The 17,536-nt window shown below is 35.3% G+C and overlaps 1 protein-coding gene across 1 annotated transcript in view; it reads left to right on the forward strand.

The window, feature by feature from the left end:
• Positions 1-638: 638 nt before the first annotated feature.
• Positions 639-17,536, forward strand: part of rxraa (retinoid X receptor, alpha a) — a 103,418-nt gene continuing 86,520 nt past the window's right edge. Inside the window, exon 1 of the mRNA XM_028462279.1 lies at positions 639-813. Within this exon, the coding sequence (XP_028318080.1) occupies positions 786-813 (28 nt within the window). The 5' untranslated portion in view covers positions 639-785. The remainder of the gene's footprint in view (positions 814-17,536) is intronic.

Below are 17,536 nucleotides of genomic sequence, written 5' to 3' on the forward strand. Positions count from 1 at the left end.
TATATATATATATATATATATATATATATATATATTCAGGATTAACTGAAGAAAATAAAAATAGTGACGTATTCATAAATCTAACCGTATAAAGATTTAAACCTGGGTAGGAACTTTCAGAGCTGGGATTTGATCCACATGCAGATACATATGATAAAATATTTATTACATATCACATTTTTTTTTTTTTTCTGTAGATGTTCAACACGTGTTATTGCTTCAGCATATAAAAGAAATGCCCATGTTGTAAATAATTATATCATTTAGTACAAACAGTATTATTAACTGGGATTTGAAGTAATGGTTTTATTATTTTAAATTTAGTGTACCTCCATAATCTGAGTCCGTGCCCCTGCAGTGGCCCCCTAACCAAGATTTCCTAGCCCCGCTCTGGCCTGACCCTAAGGTTGAGAACCACAAACACGTGTTGTACTGTATAATAAACCCAGGTTACATTAACAGTAGCTCTGATGAATCTTTCACCCTCTCCATGAACTCCAGGTTCTTCTTTGGTTCCTGTCGCTGCTGCTGCTGCTCCGTCAGTGGGAGCCCCCCCTTAGGGGCCCCTCCCTGTGCAGCACATCCAGCAGTTGGAGTTAGTGTGTGTGTGTGTGTGTGTGTGTGTGTGTGTACACTCTAACACACACACACAGAGAGAGAGAGAGAGCAGTGAGTGAAGGTAACCACCTCCTCCTCCAGTAGCTCCAGCTCCTTCCACGGAGCGTTGGACAAAGTCCCGGAAAACGCGCGTCTGTCCGCGGGCATGAGCTGATCTGCACCAGGACATGGAAACCAAACCGTTCCTGTCATTGGGTGAGTGGGTGGGGGGTGGGGGTGGGGGGTGAACGCGGTGTCCTCGTGCTGTTGCTTCTTCTTCTTGTTGACATCGCGCGCACAGAGTTTGTGGCCCCGGTTCACCGGAGAACGGGGCCACAAACTCTGTGCACGCGATGTGGTTTAACGGACTCCCGGTGTGTCCTCCCGGTGTCCCGTCCCCCCCTCCCTGCCTTTGATGTGTGACATGTGGCTTTGATGCGCAGCCACGCGCGCTTTAACTTTTCACGTTGAAACATTTTCCCGATTGTTTGTCTTTGATGTGGATTTTATTCTTTCATTTGTTACATTTTGTTTTAATTTTCCACGTTTAAAGTCAGCGCTCATGCTTTATATTTGATTATATTTGATATAGTTTTGGTGGTTATTTCATCCGTATTTTTCTCTTGTTTTGTATTTATGTATTTAATTTATTTATTATTTAATTTAAAAAGGACAGTGTACATTATTATAGGAAATGTATCAGATTTAAGGCTTCATTGTTTTCTGTTGCTTTGCATGTGTTTGTTGCATTTTTAGATTTTTCTCTTATTTTTTTTTTTGTGTGTGTTTTTGGAGTAATTTTTGTGTTCTTCATTTTGTATATTTTTTATCTTTGTGTGTGTGTGTGTGTGTGTGTGTGTGTGTGTGTGTGTGTGTGTGTGTGTGTGTGTGTTTGTGCCATTTATCTTTGTGTTTTTGAGTCAATCTTGTGTTTTTGTGTTTTTTTTTGTCATCTTGTGGATTTTTGGAGTCATTTTGTGCTTTAACTTGAGCCGTTTCTCATCATACATGAGAAGAATAATTGTCGTGTTGAGAATTTGCCTCTTTCCGTAATAATCCTAAATGTGTAAATTGATCACGTGTTCATCTCTAATGTGTCTGATCAGTGAGTAAATGATGATGAATGTCGATAAGGTCACATTAAATGTTAAAGAAACTTTCTGGAGGATAATGAAGTGTGTATTTATTATTCCAGCAGCGTTTATGCTTTGTCATCAGTTCATGATAAATAGAACAACAATCACACAGAACTAGCAGCTCCATGTGAACATGTTAGTTTGTTTTTTACCTCAGACTTCATATATAAAGAGTTAAAGTGATGAATTTAAACATATTTGTGATCCATACAGTAGAACTAATGTTGGATTGTTTCATTGTTGGGTTTACGTGTGTTTTTGTGGATAAATGGATGATTCTTGTGTCTTTAAATGAACATGCTCACATGTGTTTAGTTTTAATGACTGTATTGAATGGATGTATGGAGCACTTTATGGATGTTGGAACAAGTTCACACACGTTCATTTGTGACAGAAATATATTGAATTACAGGAAAAACTATGATTTTTATGTTTCTAAATTCAGTTTTGAACTTGTTTAGTTGTATTTCTTTCATTGTAAAAACAAAGGGAACAACGTGTACGTCCCAAAAAGAATTCTAAATATATATGTCATGTTTCCTAACCTTTTCACGTAGCTTCATTGTTAGCTTAGCATTAGCGCTGATGTTCATTTGGTTTTCAGAGGATGATGACATTGTTTTCTCACGTTTAACTATTTAAGAAAAGGATGGAAATGTCAAAGCACACACACACACACACACACACACACGCACACACACACACACGCACACACGCACACACACACACACACACACACACACACACACACACAGAGTAAGTGTTAGGGATAGACCGATATCGTTTTTTTTGCCGATTTTTTTCCCATCAGCCTTAGCCAATGATCGATATTTAGAGCCGATACTATTTTTGCTCCCTCAATTTACATCATAAAAATGACACAATGATAACAAATGGTACAAGTCTCAATTAAAAAAAAGGAACATTTATTATAAAACGAGTAAAAAATATTTCTGCTCTCTGTAAATAACGCAAACGCAGCAGCCCGCATCGGCTGATGCCGATACACGTAAAAAACGCAAAAAATTGTCCGATAATAATGGCCGGCCGATAATATTGGTCTAACCCTAGTAGGTGTGTCTTCTTTATCACACAGTGTGCTTTTTTCTCTTGTTTTTGGAGTCATTATTGTGTATACATAGTATCATTTTGTGAAATGATATCTTGCTTTACATGTTATTTTGCTAGTTTATGTTGTAGGTTTTGGTCTTTTTTTAATCACTTTTTGTGTTTTTTTATGTGTGTTTTCTTGGTCATTTTTTGTGTATTTTGTATATTTTACTTCTCTTGTGTATGTTATTGTATATGTTTTTGCTGTTATTTTCTTTTTTTAGAATAATTTGTGTTTTTGTTGTCATTTTGTATTCTTTATTAGTTTTTGTATTTTTTGAGTAATTTTTGTGTATTTTGTTGTCATTTTTATATTTTTCTCCAATTTTGTGTAATTTGGGGGTTTTTGAGTCATTTTTGTGTGTTTTTTCCTATTCTGTATGATTTGGTTGTTCTATGTTTTATTTTTGTGTGTTTTTTCAGTAATTTAGTGTATTTTTCTGTGTGTTTTCGGAGTTATCTCAGCGTACGTCACTAGTTTAAAGCGACGTCTAGTCTACAGTGATGGAAACATCAGCTCAGCTCATCCTCACCAATGAAGCCACAGATCCATCTTTTCTGCTTCACACGGTGACGTTAAGCGATGGAGACGTTGAAAGGATGACATTGAGAGGCGAGCGTGTCCTTTAGTGGGAGCATTATGGGATGGATGTGACACTCTGTCAGTGGAATAAACAGCTCAGCGCTGACAGGAAAGGAGAAAGTTAGAGGAAAAGCAGCTTCTTCAGCTCATTGATTTCATCTCTATATAATATCGTATCTATTTAATATCTCTCTATATAATATCATCTTTCTATAATATCATCTCTATACTTTGATGTTGTTTGGACTTACGGTCGTCGGCCCCTGGTGAGGTCTTTTGTTTCAGATTTATGTAGTTTTAACTTTTAACTTTATTATGTTTTATTCAAACTAATGAAGGAAACATAAAACTGTTCAGTTGGATGAAAACAATGAAACTTGAGTTCATTTTATTTTTTGTGGGAGATTAAACAAATGTACATAAAGTTGCAAAAGAATGGAAAAATGCAGGTAATTTTTCAAAAATTTTAACTTTTAATGGGAATTATTTCTTACAATTAACTGGAAATTGGAGTCATTTGAAGTAAAAAAAAAACACAGTTTCATATCTAAATATAATAATGATTATTAGTAATTAATTTTATTTATAAACGCTTTCAATTATAAATATTAGCATCCATGGAAAATATTACAATTAGCAAACATAACATTAACAGATTTAATTGTAAGTGGAACTTTATGATTATTCAACTTTTGGAAACATCTTATTTTTCAGGGTTTGCATTAAATAAAAACAAGTTTAAAAAAAGTGATTTTAACTCATTTTTATCTTCATTTTATTTCAATTTTATTGTATTTTTTATTCTACTGTATTTTTTTATGTATTGTCTAAATTAATTTTAATTGTATATATATATATATATATATATATATATATTTATTTTTAATTTTTTTTTATTACTACTTAATTGATTACTTGCGATTCCAAAAATGCCATGAACGGCTCCTTATTTAATTAAATTATTCCTAATTGATCAGATTGAAGTTAATAATCAATTCTTTCACAACAAAAACATCAGTGTTGTATTAATGCAGGGGGCGTGGCCTAAATACTCTTGCAGTGAACAGTGAGTCGACGTGAACAAATATTCTCACATATTATAATTACATGAAATTTGGATTTTTGATTCAAGATGATGCTGAAATAAATATGTTTTCCAACTATTTTTTAACTTACCTGTAAAATCTCAGTTTATTCCAATTATTTCTGATATTTTTTATCAAAAGTTTCAATTGTAACATCATAGTTTTTGTAAAACTTTAGAAATGAATTCAATTCCTGTTCTTTGTGTGCGTTTGTATAAACTATTTGTAACATCTCTGTAAAAAGAAAAAATATTCCCATTATTTCCCACAATTCCTATGGAAAGTTTCCATCTTTGAACATTCCTGGAATATCACAGTTTTTGCTAAATTAATGAATTACATTTTTTGTGTGTATCTGTGTGTGTCTATGTGTGTTTGTGTGTGTTTGTGTGTGTTTGTGTGTGTCGTGTGGTGCATTCCTTTAGTCGCTCAGGAACAAAGAAGGTACGACTGGAAAGTGTGTGTGTGTGTGTGTGTGTGTGTGTGTGTGTGTGTGTGTGTGTGTGTGTGTGTGTGTGCGCGCGTTAAAAGCATTTGGTCAAGTTTGTCTTTTATGGCGCGTCCCCCCCTCCATCCTCCATCCTTTATAGCAGTGGTGGGGGGCGGGGTCTATGGTGGGGGTCAGCATCAACAGCAGCTGTCATTTTTATTGGAGGAGTTTTATAGAGAGACGTAATGTCTTAAAGTGACAGCTCTCTCTTTATTTTTCTCTGATCTCAGCCATGAGGCTTTTTCTGCAGCCAATCAAACGTGCGCTGCCCACCGCCACTTCTACCCGTCACCGCCACTTCTACCCGTCACCGCCACTTCTACCCGTCACCGCCACTCGCCCTCATCACAGTCCAAAATAAAAAAACTGATTAATGCTCTATTATTAACACAGCGTGTTTCTATCATTAATAATGAGGAATCCCCTCCTCCTCCTCCTCCTGCTGCACTTTTACTTATTTTAGTGTTTTTTTGTTTTTTCCTGTTTTTTTGCTGTCATTTGTGCATCTTTGATATCATTTTGTTAATTTTTGTAGTCATTTTTGTGTATTTTGTTATTTTCTATATTTGTCTATTGTATTGTGTGATGTTTTATATTGTTTTGCATGTTTTTGTTTTCATTTTGTGCATCTTTGATATCATTTTGTTGTCATTTTAAAAATATTTTTCTCCTTTTTTTGTAAGTTTTGTGGTGTTTTGTGTATTTTTGAAGTTATTTTTCTGTCATATTGTGGGGTTATGCTGTCAATTTGTGCAAATTTACTTTGTGGAGCTGCAGTTGCCCATTTCTCACACACACACACACACACACACACACACACACACACACACACACACACACACACACACACACACACACACACACACACACACACACACACACACACAGCCTCTGCTTGTTAATTATTAGTTTGAGGACCTCCTCATCTTTATTGATAATGACCACAGCTGAACTTTACACTTCCACCTTGACCTTTGACCCCCCCCCCCATAACCACCCCTCCCCCCTCATATGTCTCATCATTCACAGACGTCCCGTCTGTCGTTTGAAGTGTTTAAAGATGATCCTCTTCTTTTTAATTCTGTAAAGGAATCAGATTACATCTGAGAAACACTTTAACACTGAGTCTTAAAGTCACGGCTCACAGACCAATGATATCAGTTCAACGCTTAGTGGGCGTGGCCAAATTTAGAACTCTTATTTTGTCAAAATGTTTTAGTTTGATTATGTTCATTGACAGTGTCGCTCAAAGTGAGTTCATTTGTACAGAAAATGTACAAAATCACAGGATTCACTTCCTGAAGCCGAAATAACAATATTTTACCATTTTATTCATTTATTTACAAACAATTCTTCCCAGTAAACTGGTAGTTAAATGCATATCAAAAAGACAGAAATGTTAAATCTCACTTTTAAACTATATAAAATGGAATAAACACTCACCCTCATGTTTTCACTAGGGCTGGGACTTTATCGCGGTAATTTTAATTAATCAATTACAGAAAAATAAGGCACTAAAAAAAATAATGCAGTGTTTTTTAAACAATATTTTGTTAGTTAAGCTCATTTATTGTTTTCATTGATTCAGCCATATTCCAAAACATTGCTTCTCATGTCAAATATTGTTAATTAATTACAAATTAATATAAAGTCTATAATTAATTAGAAAAAAATGTTTTCAGTCGAGTTCCAACTCTAGTTTTCCTACAATTTCTACAATATTTTCCCCCTTTAAAATTAGTGGCAAAATGTCTAAAAACAGAAACTTGTGCACAAAAAACAAAAATAAAAACTCAAAATTCAATGTCTCACCTCCTTCAAAATAAAGCACCACATGCATATATATTTTATTCACACGTTCTGCACAGACGAGCAGTATCCATGGGTTTTTTACTGGTGGCAATGGGTTTCCATTCTGAGTCTTTCCAAATGAAAACTTTTATTTAAAATTTAAATCAGTTCATTGTTTGACTCACTGTCAAAACGCTGCTTTTTCTTGATTTATAATTCAACATTTTTCTCACAGAAAGTTACAACAACAATAATAAAAATAATGAAGCAGTGAGACCCAGTTAAAGTTAAATTATTTACATTATTTATATATTAGTATTCAATTATTAAAGGTGGAATAATGATGTATGTTTGAGGATAAACACATTCACTGAGCTTTTTCTTTGCATTTTATGGCCTTTAAAATGTTATATTTCCTCATTATGAGTACATTAGTTTCTAGTGTTAATTATAATTATTAATCCTGGCTCTACTGCAGCTCCTCATGGATTTTCCTGCTCACTGACATTATTCAGCACGCGTTCAGTCACTGTTTGATGTGGAAACGTCCTTTCTGTGGGGATTTGACCTCAGATCACACTCTCTGAGGTCGGCTCGTCTTCCTGCACGACTATTTATGACTCTATGACTCTCTATGACTTTCTATGACTTTCTATGACTCTCTATGACTTTCTATGACTCTCTATGACTCTCTATGACTTTCTATGACTTTCTATGACTCTCTATGACTTTCTATGACTTTCTGTGAATCTCTGTGACTCTCTATGACTTTCTATGACTCTCTATGACTCTCTATGACTCTCTATGACTCTCTGTGACTTTCTATGACTTTCTATGACTCTCTGTGACTTTCTATGACTCTCTATGACTTTCTATGACTCTCTATGACTCTATGACTCTCTGTGAATCTCTGTGACTTTCTATGACTTTCTATGACTCTCTATGACTCTATGACTCTCTATGACTTTCTATGACTTTCTGTGACTCTCTGTGACATTCTATGACTCTCTATGACTCTATGACTCTCTATGACTCTCTGTGACTTTCTATGACTCTCTATGACTTTCTATGACTCTCTATGACTCTATGACTCTCTATGACTTTCTATGACTCTCTATGACTCTATGACTCTCTATGACTCTCTATGACTTTCTATGACTCTCTGTGACTCTCTATGACTTTCTATGACTCTCTATGACTCTCTGTGACTTTCTATGACTCTCTATGACTTTCTATGACTCTCTATGACTCTATGACTCTCTATGACTTTCTATGACTTTCTATGACTCTCTGTGACTCTCTATGACTTTCTGTGACTCTCTGTGACATTCTATGACTCTCTATGACTCTATGACTCTCTGTGACTCTCTATGACTCTCTATGACTTTCTATGACTCTCTATGACTTTCTATGACTTTCTATGACTCTCTATGACTCTATGACTCTCTGTGACTCTCTGTGATTCTCTGATTCTCTGATTCTCTGATTCTTCTTTGTTTAATGTGCACGATGAGGAGAAGAAGAAGTAAAACCCATTAAGTCGACGCCTGCTGAGAAAAGCCTGGGAAAAAGTCAGCGTTTGGAAACAACTTCTTCTTTTTTCTTTACGTTGGAACATTTTCACTCACTCACTGTAATTATCCATGAATGGTCGCTGCTGGCAGTAGTGATGTGTTTATTAATGATGTCACAGGCTTTGATGGTTATTTCGGGGGGGGGGGGGGGGGGGGGGGTAACACCATCACCATCATAATAATAATCATAATAAAAGCTGTAATTGCCCCCAATGATAAATAAATATAAATGATGAATACTGTATATCTTTCATTAATTTTAACAACTCAAAACAAACCTTTAAAGATTGTTTCACCTCCTTTTCGATGATGACCTACAATTATAATAATAATAATAATAATAATAATTATTATTATTATTATAATAATATGGATCTGTTACACTGGGTGAACTATTGTCATCTAATGCTTAAAGCACATGTTGAGCGGTTTTGGGCTGTAAACATTTACTTTTGTACATTTTTCTATTAATTTTTATAATTCTTATAATGTATAATGTATGTTTTTATTGTTGTTTTCATGTATTTTTGCTGTTTTTTGGTGTATTTTTCTGTATGTTTTTGTGCTGTGGGACATTAACACAGATAGGAATCATTAAAATTGGTCCTAATCTACTTCTATAGAAAACAGATGATTTATTGTCTTGAAAGTGTGAAAAAAAGTCAAATCTGTCCAATTATTTCCATAATTCTTGTTATGGTTCAAGTGGTGATCGTGTTATCCTGTGACTAAAAATCTATCACAGTTTCTCATACATGTTTCTTTCTTTTTTCTCTCCCCACGCCCCAACGTGACAGAAATGTCTCGTGCATATTTTAAGACAATATCACTGTATTTTCACTGTAAAACAAGTGATTAAATGTCAGGAAAGTCTGACAAATGGATAAAAGTATTCAATTCTGTCCATAATCCTGTTCAGAATCTCTTGCTACGTGTTACAGTTCGTCTGGTTATCATGTTATCTTGTGACTGTATGTTTTTAATGTGTTGGTTCACATTATTATAAAATATAATAACAGGCTTTGGTACAAAGACAGGTTTATCTGATGGTGTTTTAGCTGAGCTGGTGATCAGTTTATCTGGTGATGTTTATGGATCATATCACATTTAAATGGGATTTTTCCTGTTAAACAGGTGGCTAAGGGTTAGCATTGTGGCTAACGTCAGTGTAATGTAGTGACTCTATGAACCCTATTGATCATGTTTGCTGTGATTTCAGGAAGTTTAATAACCAGTAAAGTGTCTAAACAGGAAAAGATGATGAAAAAGAAAAGAAATGAGTAAAACCTGAAGTGGAAAATGCATTTGTGATATTATTGCAATATCATAAAACACAATTTTCTAATCGCAAAGGCTTGTATTTTTTCTTGTCCTGTCCTGTATTGTCTTGTTAAGTTCAGAGAGTGTTTAAGAAGTACAGTCCACATGTTTACATGTTTCATGAAATGTGATGTTAGATAGATACATTGAATATGTTGAGACAGATTTGTTTGCTTGTTGTAATCTGTGCTTTAAAATGTACATTTTATATTTATTCAAAGTTTAAATAAATGTAAAATGATTTATTATGAAACAGACTGATTTATTGCTTGTGTTCATTGAAAAATACATGACAAGAGGCCCTTGAAAAAATAATCGCACATCACATTTGCAATTTTGAGGAAAAAAATTGCAATTATATTATTTTCCAAAATCCTTCAGCCCTCGAGAAAATTAGGTCCTAAAAGAAGCTACAGGATGAGATTTATGAGCCTTTATGTTTGACCTGATGTTCCTTCTTTTGCTCCTAAAAACACTAAAATGTGAAGAACTTCCAGAGAATTCCCCTCCAGCTGTTTTTCTCTGCGTCTCCTAATGATCAGGTCACTGTCTGATGTTGATCTAATGCTTAATAAACACTTATTTATAGTTAATAAGTCTGGAAAACATCACTGAGATCATCTTCACCTTAAACATGTGTCTACCTTTCATCTCTCTAACCATTTACATACTTTACTGATATTAAACTACTGTAATTAATATATATTTAAATGATAAATGTTCATTTGCTTCCCTTTTCCAGCTGTTTAAAAACATAGAAATGTTTGATATTGTTCCTAAACATGTAAGTGAGGGTTTAAAGCTGTAACCCTAATAATTTACTTTATTTTTTACCTTGTTTGGTACATTTTTCTGTCATTTTTTATAATTATTTGTCATAATGTGTGTTTTTATATATATTTTTTTTGCATTTTTGCTTTTTTGTTGTGTATTTTTCTCTCATTTTGTGTATTTTTGCTTTCGTTTTGTGTATTTATTGCATCTTGTGTCAACTATTGTTATGCAATTAATCTAGATTAATTAATTACAAAGTCCCTAATTAATTAGATGAACTTTTTAATCCAGTCCCACATGCATGTGAGGCATATTGGCACCTGATTTATTTCCATTTCTACTCAAACCTTCTCTGAGTAAAATCACTGCTGCTGGAGCTGCACATTCACTATATAATCATTATTTTTACTCTCCATCCGTTGCTTTTCTCTCCTGTTTCTATAGCTACTGCTGAATTTACCTCACGGCTTCATTATCTTTTATCAACTTCTTTCTTCAAACCAAATCCTTGAAATGTCAAACCTTGCCATAAATTAAATACAAAATGCACTTTTCTGGATTTGCTCTTATTTTCATCTTTTTGGGGTTTTCTCACTGGAGTTAAAAAGTGATAAACATTGTGTCCTTATCTAACCCTAACCCATGTGATTAGTTTATCATCAGCCATAAAACACACGTCCTACTCATAATTTGATTTCCTTTAAAAGAAATAAAGATAAAAATGTTGTATTTGTGACCAGAACCAAAGGAAGTGATTCCTATTCTTCCTGCTCTATCCTTTCACTGATATTAAAACACATTTATAATATCAGACAATACTAATCTGATGAAATAAATCTCACAATGAGATTAAAGTATTAACAGAGACTGTTTTTTGTGCGTCTTGTGTTCCAACAGATCTATTAACTCCTGTGCTTCTGTTTCAGAATGTTACAATAAAACTAGATTAAACGTATCACTTACGTCGATCATTATCTCATCAAACAATTACTTCCATAATATTTATTATAATATGTGATCTCTGCAGTTGATACCTGCACAACATTTCAGATTCAAAGTCCAAAAGTATCAGAAAATCAACAATAAAGCATGAAATAAAACAAAGAGTTAGTAATACAGTTTATTATTTTATTATTATTTTATTCAAGCAAAGCTTTCAGTCGTGGTTAATTATGGAGCTAAACGTGTCCCAGCCTGAAACACACACACACACACACACACACACACACACCTATGAGATGTTCCATGGCTAGAGTTAAAGTTCACAGGACGTCAGTGACTAAAGTTGTTTAAATCGTCCATCGTTCATCTCTTCCAATTTCAAATCCCACTTCCACATCAAACATGGCTGACCCAACCACTGTACTACAGAAGGAAAGACGCCATCGTCTCTGGGTTCATGAGGTCCTCATGAAGCTCTCAGACTAAGGCTGAACGATTAATTGCATTTGCGATATTCTCACGATTTCATAAAACTGCAATTTTTTTATTTTTTGGGGACCAACAAGTTGCATCCTTATCGTCCTCGTTACCGGTATTTTTAAGGTGGCGTTAATCCTCAAACCTCAGACAAGCATTGATACTACCATGCTGTCTGTCAATCCTCCTTAAGAACCTAGAGCTGACTGATGGGAGGGGCTACTGTAGGCGTGTCTGTAGACGCTATTTATACATTTATTATTGTTTTTAGCCAAAAAACTGCACATTACAGTAAAACATATGGATATTTAAGCGGTTATTGTGATTTTTAGTCAGAAAAGTGTGTGCGTGCGTGCGTGCGTGCGTGTGTGTGTGTGTGTGTGTGTGTGTGCGTGTGTGTGTATGTGTGCTCCGTGCGGGCTTCTCCACGGTTTACCCTTTAGCCTAGCCTATATTCCTCCGTAGCAGCCACGCTTCTGCCGTCTGTAGCTCCGCCTCCGTCTGCTCCAGTGAGTGCTGACAGAAAAACCTGTTGCATCATGGGTCGCTGGGTCGTCTCAGCGTAGCGGTCCTAGTGCGTAGGTTACCCCTCACATCAGCCATTACCGTGGCTGCTGACAACGTTTAGTTTGCGTAGTGACTTATGATCATATATTATCTAACAGTTAAAACGTTATGAGTTATTATGTTAAAACAGGGATAAATCAGCATATTTAGTCTTGTTGTCATGAGTCAGTTCAGCATCAGAGGAACAGCTCAATAATTCTCCTTTAGCACAATTTTATATTGTTAAGTTATGTTTGATATGTTTGATTTGAATATTTGTATTGTTTAGATAGTTGTTTAGTGTTTTGTTAACATAAAAAAGTTATTTATACGGTATTTTTTCAATGTTTTATTTATACATTTATAGTTTAGAACTATTTATTTAGTATTTTTCATTTATTTTGTGTGACATATTGTTAAAAAACAGATTAATGTTCATTATTTGTTTTGTTTTTGTTATTTTGTGTTTTTCCATTAATTTAAAAAAAGTACAGTATCAATAATAGTAGTACAGTAGTATACTCATCACTAGAGGTAAAGCCACAGATTTGCTTAATTATTGTAATCTGTGCTTTAAAATTTACATTTCATAATTATTTAAAGTTTAAATAAATCTGAAATTGTTTATTATGAAACAAATTGATTTATCGCTTGTGTTCATTGAAAAATACATGACAAGAAAAAATAATCGCATATTAAATTGCAATATTGAGGAAAAAAATTGCTCCAGTGACGACCAGGGAAGTGAAACTCATCACTGATTGGACGACACAGCGTCACGTGAAGGCCTATGTCGAACTTTGAGCGACTTCCAGCGACTCAGGTCGTGCGATTGAGTCGCTCTAATCGCCTGAGTCGCGTCACTTGACTTTGCGTGATTGACTGTAGTGGCTCGTTTATCTCTAATATTTAACACCACACGAGCAACGAGCCTTTAAACGTTTATGTTGCTTCACATATTCGTCTTTAAACAAATATGATCAACGTAACTTACATCCAATCAGCATAAAGAATTAGGAGTGACGTTATAACACAGTCAGCAAATATAACTGTTTTAGTTAATATAATGTGTAAATGTGAGACATTTCCGTGTCATGTTGGGGCCGATTTTAAGAAAAGAGAGAAAAAAGATTTTTTTTAATGCTTTTTCCACGATTGCAGGAAATCAGAAGCTTTAATTAATGCATTCACTTTAAAAATGAGGATAATTCACAATAGAAGCTTCTTTATAAACACAACTCTAAGCTATTGGATACATTATGTGTAATTCTTTGTTTTTAAAGAGAAACGTTATGAACAGAATGTGTTCAGTCATTGATTAATCACTGCTCATTATTGTGGAGTTTAAAAAAAGGAACTTTAGTCACGTCTGTTTGTGAAAAGCCTTTGGAAAGTTTTCTCTCAACTTTTTATCCTTCACTCGATGAAAGTTGAATGAAATGATGTTGAACTCTGTCAGATCAGAGGTTCTAGACCTAATTATGAGAAACAGAAGATCTATTAGAGAACAACAAAGAATGTGTAGTAGTGATGGGGTCAGAGCAGATTAAACACACACACACACACTGTTTAACACACACGCACACTGTTTAACACACACACACACACACACTGTTTAACGCACACGCACACTGTTTAACACACACACACACTGTTTAACACACACACTCACTGACAAACGTGGATAAAAAGACGTGAGATACGGTTCTAAAGGTTCCTCTGAAGGTTTTTACTCCTGCTTCCAGTTGTGTAAGAACATTTAACCTATTGTTGATGCCTGGAGGTGTGTTTGTACATCCGCCCACACACACACACACACACACACACACACACACACAGCTGCATGTGTGTGTGTGTGTGTGGACAAGTCTGCAGAGCTTCGTCACCTTTGCTTAGACACCTTGCTGCAGCCGTCTGGTTTCTGGAATGTTCTGTGGGAAGGTGTAAAGAACGAGGGGGGAGGGGAAAAGAAGGGCCGTCTATCTGGAAAAAACGACACAAAGAGAACACACACATTGTTTTCTGTAGTGACAGCACACACACACACACACACACACACACACACACACACACACACACACACACACACGTATTGGACCAATTATTCCAACTTTCAACGGGTTCATATTGTGACGTGTGGTTGGATGGATGTGTGGTTGGATGGATGTGTGATTGTATAGACATGTGGTTGGATGGTCGTGTGGTTGTATAGACGTGTGGTTGGATGGATGTGTGATTGTATAGACATGTGGTTGGATGGTTGTGTGGTTGTATAGACGTGTGGATGGATGGACGTGTAGTTGGATGGTCGTGTGGTTGTATAGACATGTGGTTGGATGGACGTGTGGTTGGATGTACGTGTGGTCGGATGCACTCCACCTCGTCATGAAGTCTATTTTAATATCTGCTGTGTTTGTCTTTGGTTTGTAATTTAGTCACACAGGAAAGTCGTTAAACGCACAACGATACGACCACACAACAATGAAACACATTGTAAACGTCTCCAATAAAAGCTATGGTGAGAGCAGAGCTTATTTTATTTTTAATACCAGAGCTCGCTCAGTAAAAGGAGGCGATTGTTGGTGTAGAAAGTTAACAGAGTTCATCTGTGATGGAAAATAGTTCAGGTTAAACGTAAGGATTCTGATGATTGTGGTGTAAGAAAGTTGACAAAACAAGACAAGCTACGTCGTTATCATCAGTGCTCCACATACCAACAACGTGCTAACGTGCTAACGTGCTAATAGCCACACCTCTGACAAGTTCAACTGTTTTCTCACTATTTATAAAAAAGCTGAAAGGAACAAAATGAACAATCAGAGCCTCGTGAAGCACGTTTACAGAACGTTTTGATGACTTTCAAATAGTTGCTGTTTACAAATGTTAAGACAACTTTTTATTCTGGAAGTAAATCAGAATATTCTGAAAATCCTGAAAAACTCAAACTGCAGTTGTGATTGTGAATATTTTATAATCGTAGAAAATGACCAGAAAAACAACTTCCTGAAACCAAAGTGTCAATATTATTATTATTATTATTATTATTATTATTATTTTTTTTTTTTTTTTTTTTATTTATTAATATTTTTTTTTAAATGTAATTTTAAACAATAACACACATTTCCACCATATTTTTCACTGTAAAACAGGTGGGCTAATGTTAGCTTTAGCATGTTAGCGAACAGCTGGACGTCAAACTTTGTTTGTTTCAGTGCATTTCTTTATTTTAAATGACATAATGTAACTCCAGTATTAATCATTTTTAACATGATTATAGTTTATTTAGTTTATTAAGCTTTAATTACATCTGATGAGGGAAAAACAATGAAACGGAAACGAAACAACTGACGGAAAAAAACAATTTTACGTTCTTTAATTCCCATCAATAGTGAAAAACTTGGTTATTTTATTTGTTTTGTTGATCAAAACCGTAATTCTTAAAATATATAATCATTCTGTGGCTCGAAATCAGGCTTTTTAAGAAACTGTGCGTGTGCGTGTGTGTGTGCGTGTGCGTGTGCGTGTGCGTGTGTGTGTGCGTGTGCGTGTGCGTGTGCGTGTGCGTGTGTGTGTGTGTGCGTGTATGTGTGTGTGTGTGTGTGTGTGTGTGTGTGTGTGTGTGTGTGTGTGTGTGTGTGTGTGCGTGTGCGTGTGTGTGTGTGTGTGCGTGTTAGAAGCTGCTGGTGGGGAACTCCCCGACACACTGGGTTTGCTACCTGATACGCACGGTGTTAGCGATGTTAGCGGTGTTAGCGGTCTACATCCCGCTGTCTGGCACCACACTGAGGTCATGGGGTCGAGGCTGGGTCAGGGCGTGTGTGAGCAGACATGACAGCGTTTGTGATGAAAAAAAAACAACAATAATACACAACCTGATGATACCTGTGGGCTCAGAAAACAGTTTGTTAGCTTGTAGCGTAGCATGTTTAGGCTCTAGTCCCTCCTTTGTCCAACTGCAACATTTTGCTCATAAAACTATTTAAAAACATCTATAGATTTTAACGATGGAATGAATGAGTGATAACACACATTTGAAAGAATATCATTAGATTAATAAGTAGAAATAAACAGTATTTATTTCATTTGAGCTCAGAATTAAATTTTTTTAGTTGAACTAGATTTATAGTTCACAAAGTGAAAATATAGAAATATTAAATGTTTAAGCTTGTGTTGTTTTGATAAGAAAAAAAGAATAATTATTCAAAAAATCAAAACTGGGTTGAAAAACACAAATTTAGTGGCTCTGCACACACACACACACACACACACACACACACACACACACACACACACACACACACACACACACACACACACACACACACAGTGTATGTTTATTAGAGGAGCCAGTGGATGCTGGGGGCCCCTCAGGGACTTTAAAGGTGCAGACTAGTGAGCACATCTGGATCGCCTCAGTACAATATTTCAGCAACATCTGGAAAAATTCTCTGGAATTTAAGGGTCCCCCTCCTTTCATTTCTCTCAGTTTTTTTTCTTCTTCCTTTCTTCTTCTTCTTCTTCTTTCCATCTTGTACCTTTAACTGCAGCGGGCGCATAAATACCCCCCCCCCCAGACTTTTATTGTGGGGCCAAATTGGGCCCATGTGAGCTACTTCCTGTCCAGCTAATGAAGTGGCACAGACGGGAGGGAGGGCACCCACTCTAAGCTCCGCCCCTCATAAAAACTATGAAGAAACAACCTCCCTTTCACAGACTTTAACCTATAAATTATTAAAACATCTTTTATTTTTGTTGTCACAACGTAAACATACAGTAGATCATGTGATCTTAATGTTTTTAGTTAGATTTTAATCCTCAGTAATTGTGATTAGATCAACTATGTCGTATTTCAGTTTTTTAAACTCAACTTAACTTTTTAACCCCTTTTTACCTTTTTTTGGCCATTTTGCAACTTTTCAACATTTTTCAGATTTTTGCTCCTTTTGCCAATAAATGTCACTTTTTTCCTATTTTTTGTCCAATTCTGCAAATTCTTTTTGACACTTTTATCCAATTTTTGTCTTTTTTTTCACTATTTTTTTGCCACTTTTCATCCAAATAAACTAATACAATATATACTTTTCCTTTCCAATAAATACCACTTTGTTTCC

This window comes from Gouania willdenowi, chromosome 12 (genome assembly GCF_900634775.1).
Source record: "Gouania willdenowi chromosome 12, fGouWil2.1, whole genome shotgun sequence".
NCBI classification, from domain to species: Eukaryota; Metazoa; Chordata; class Actinopteri; order Blenniiformes; family Gobiesocidae; genus Gouania; species Gouania willdenowi.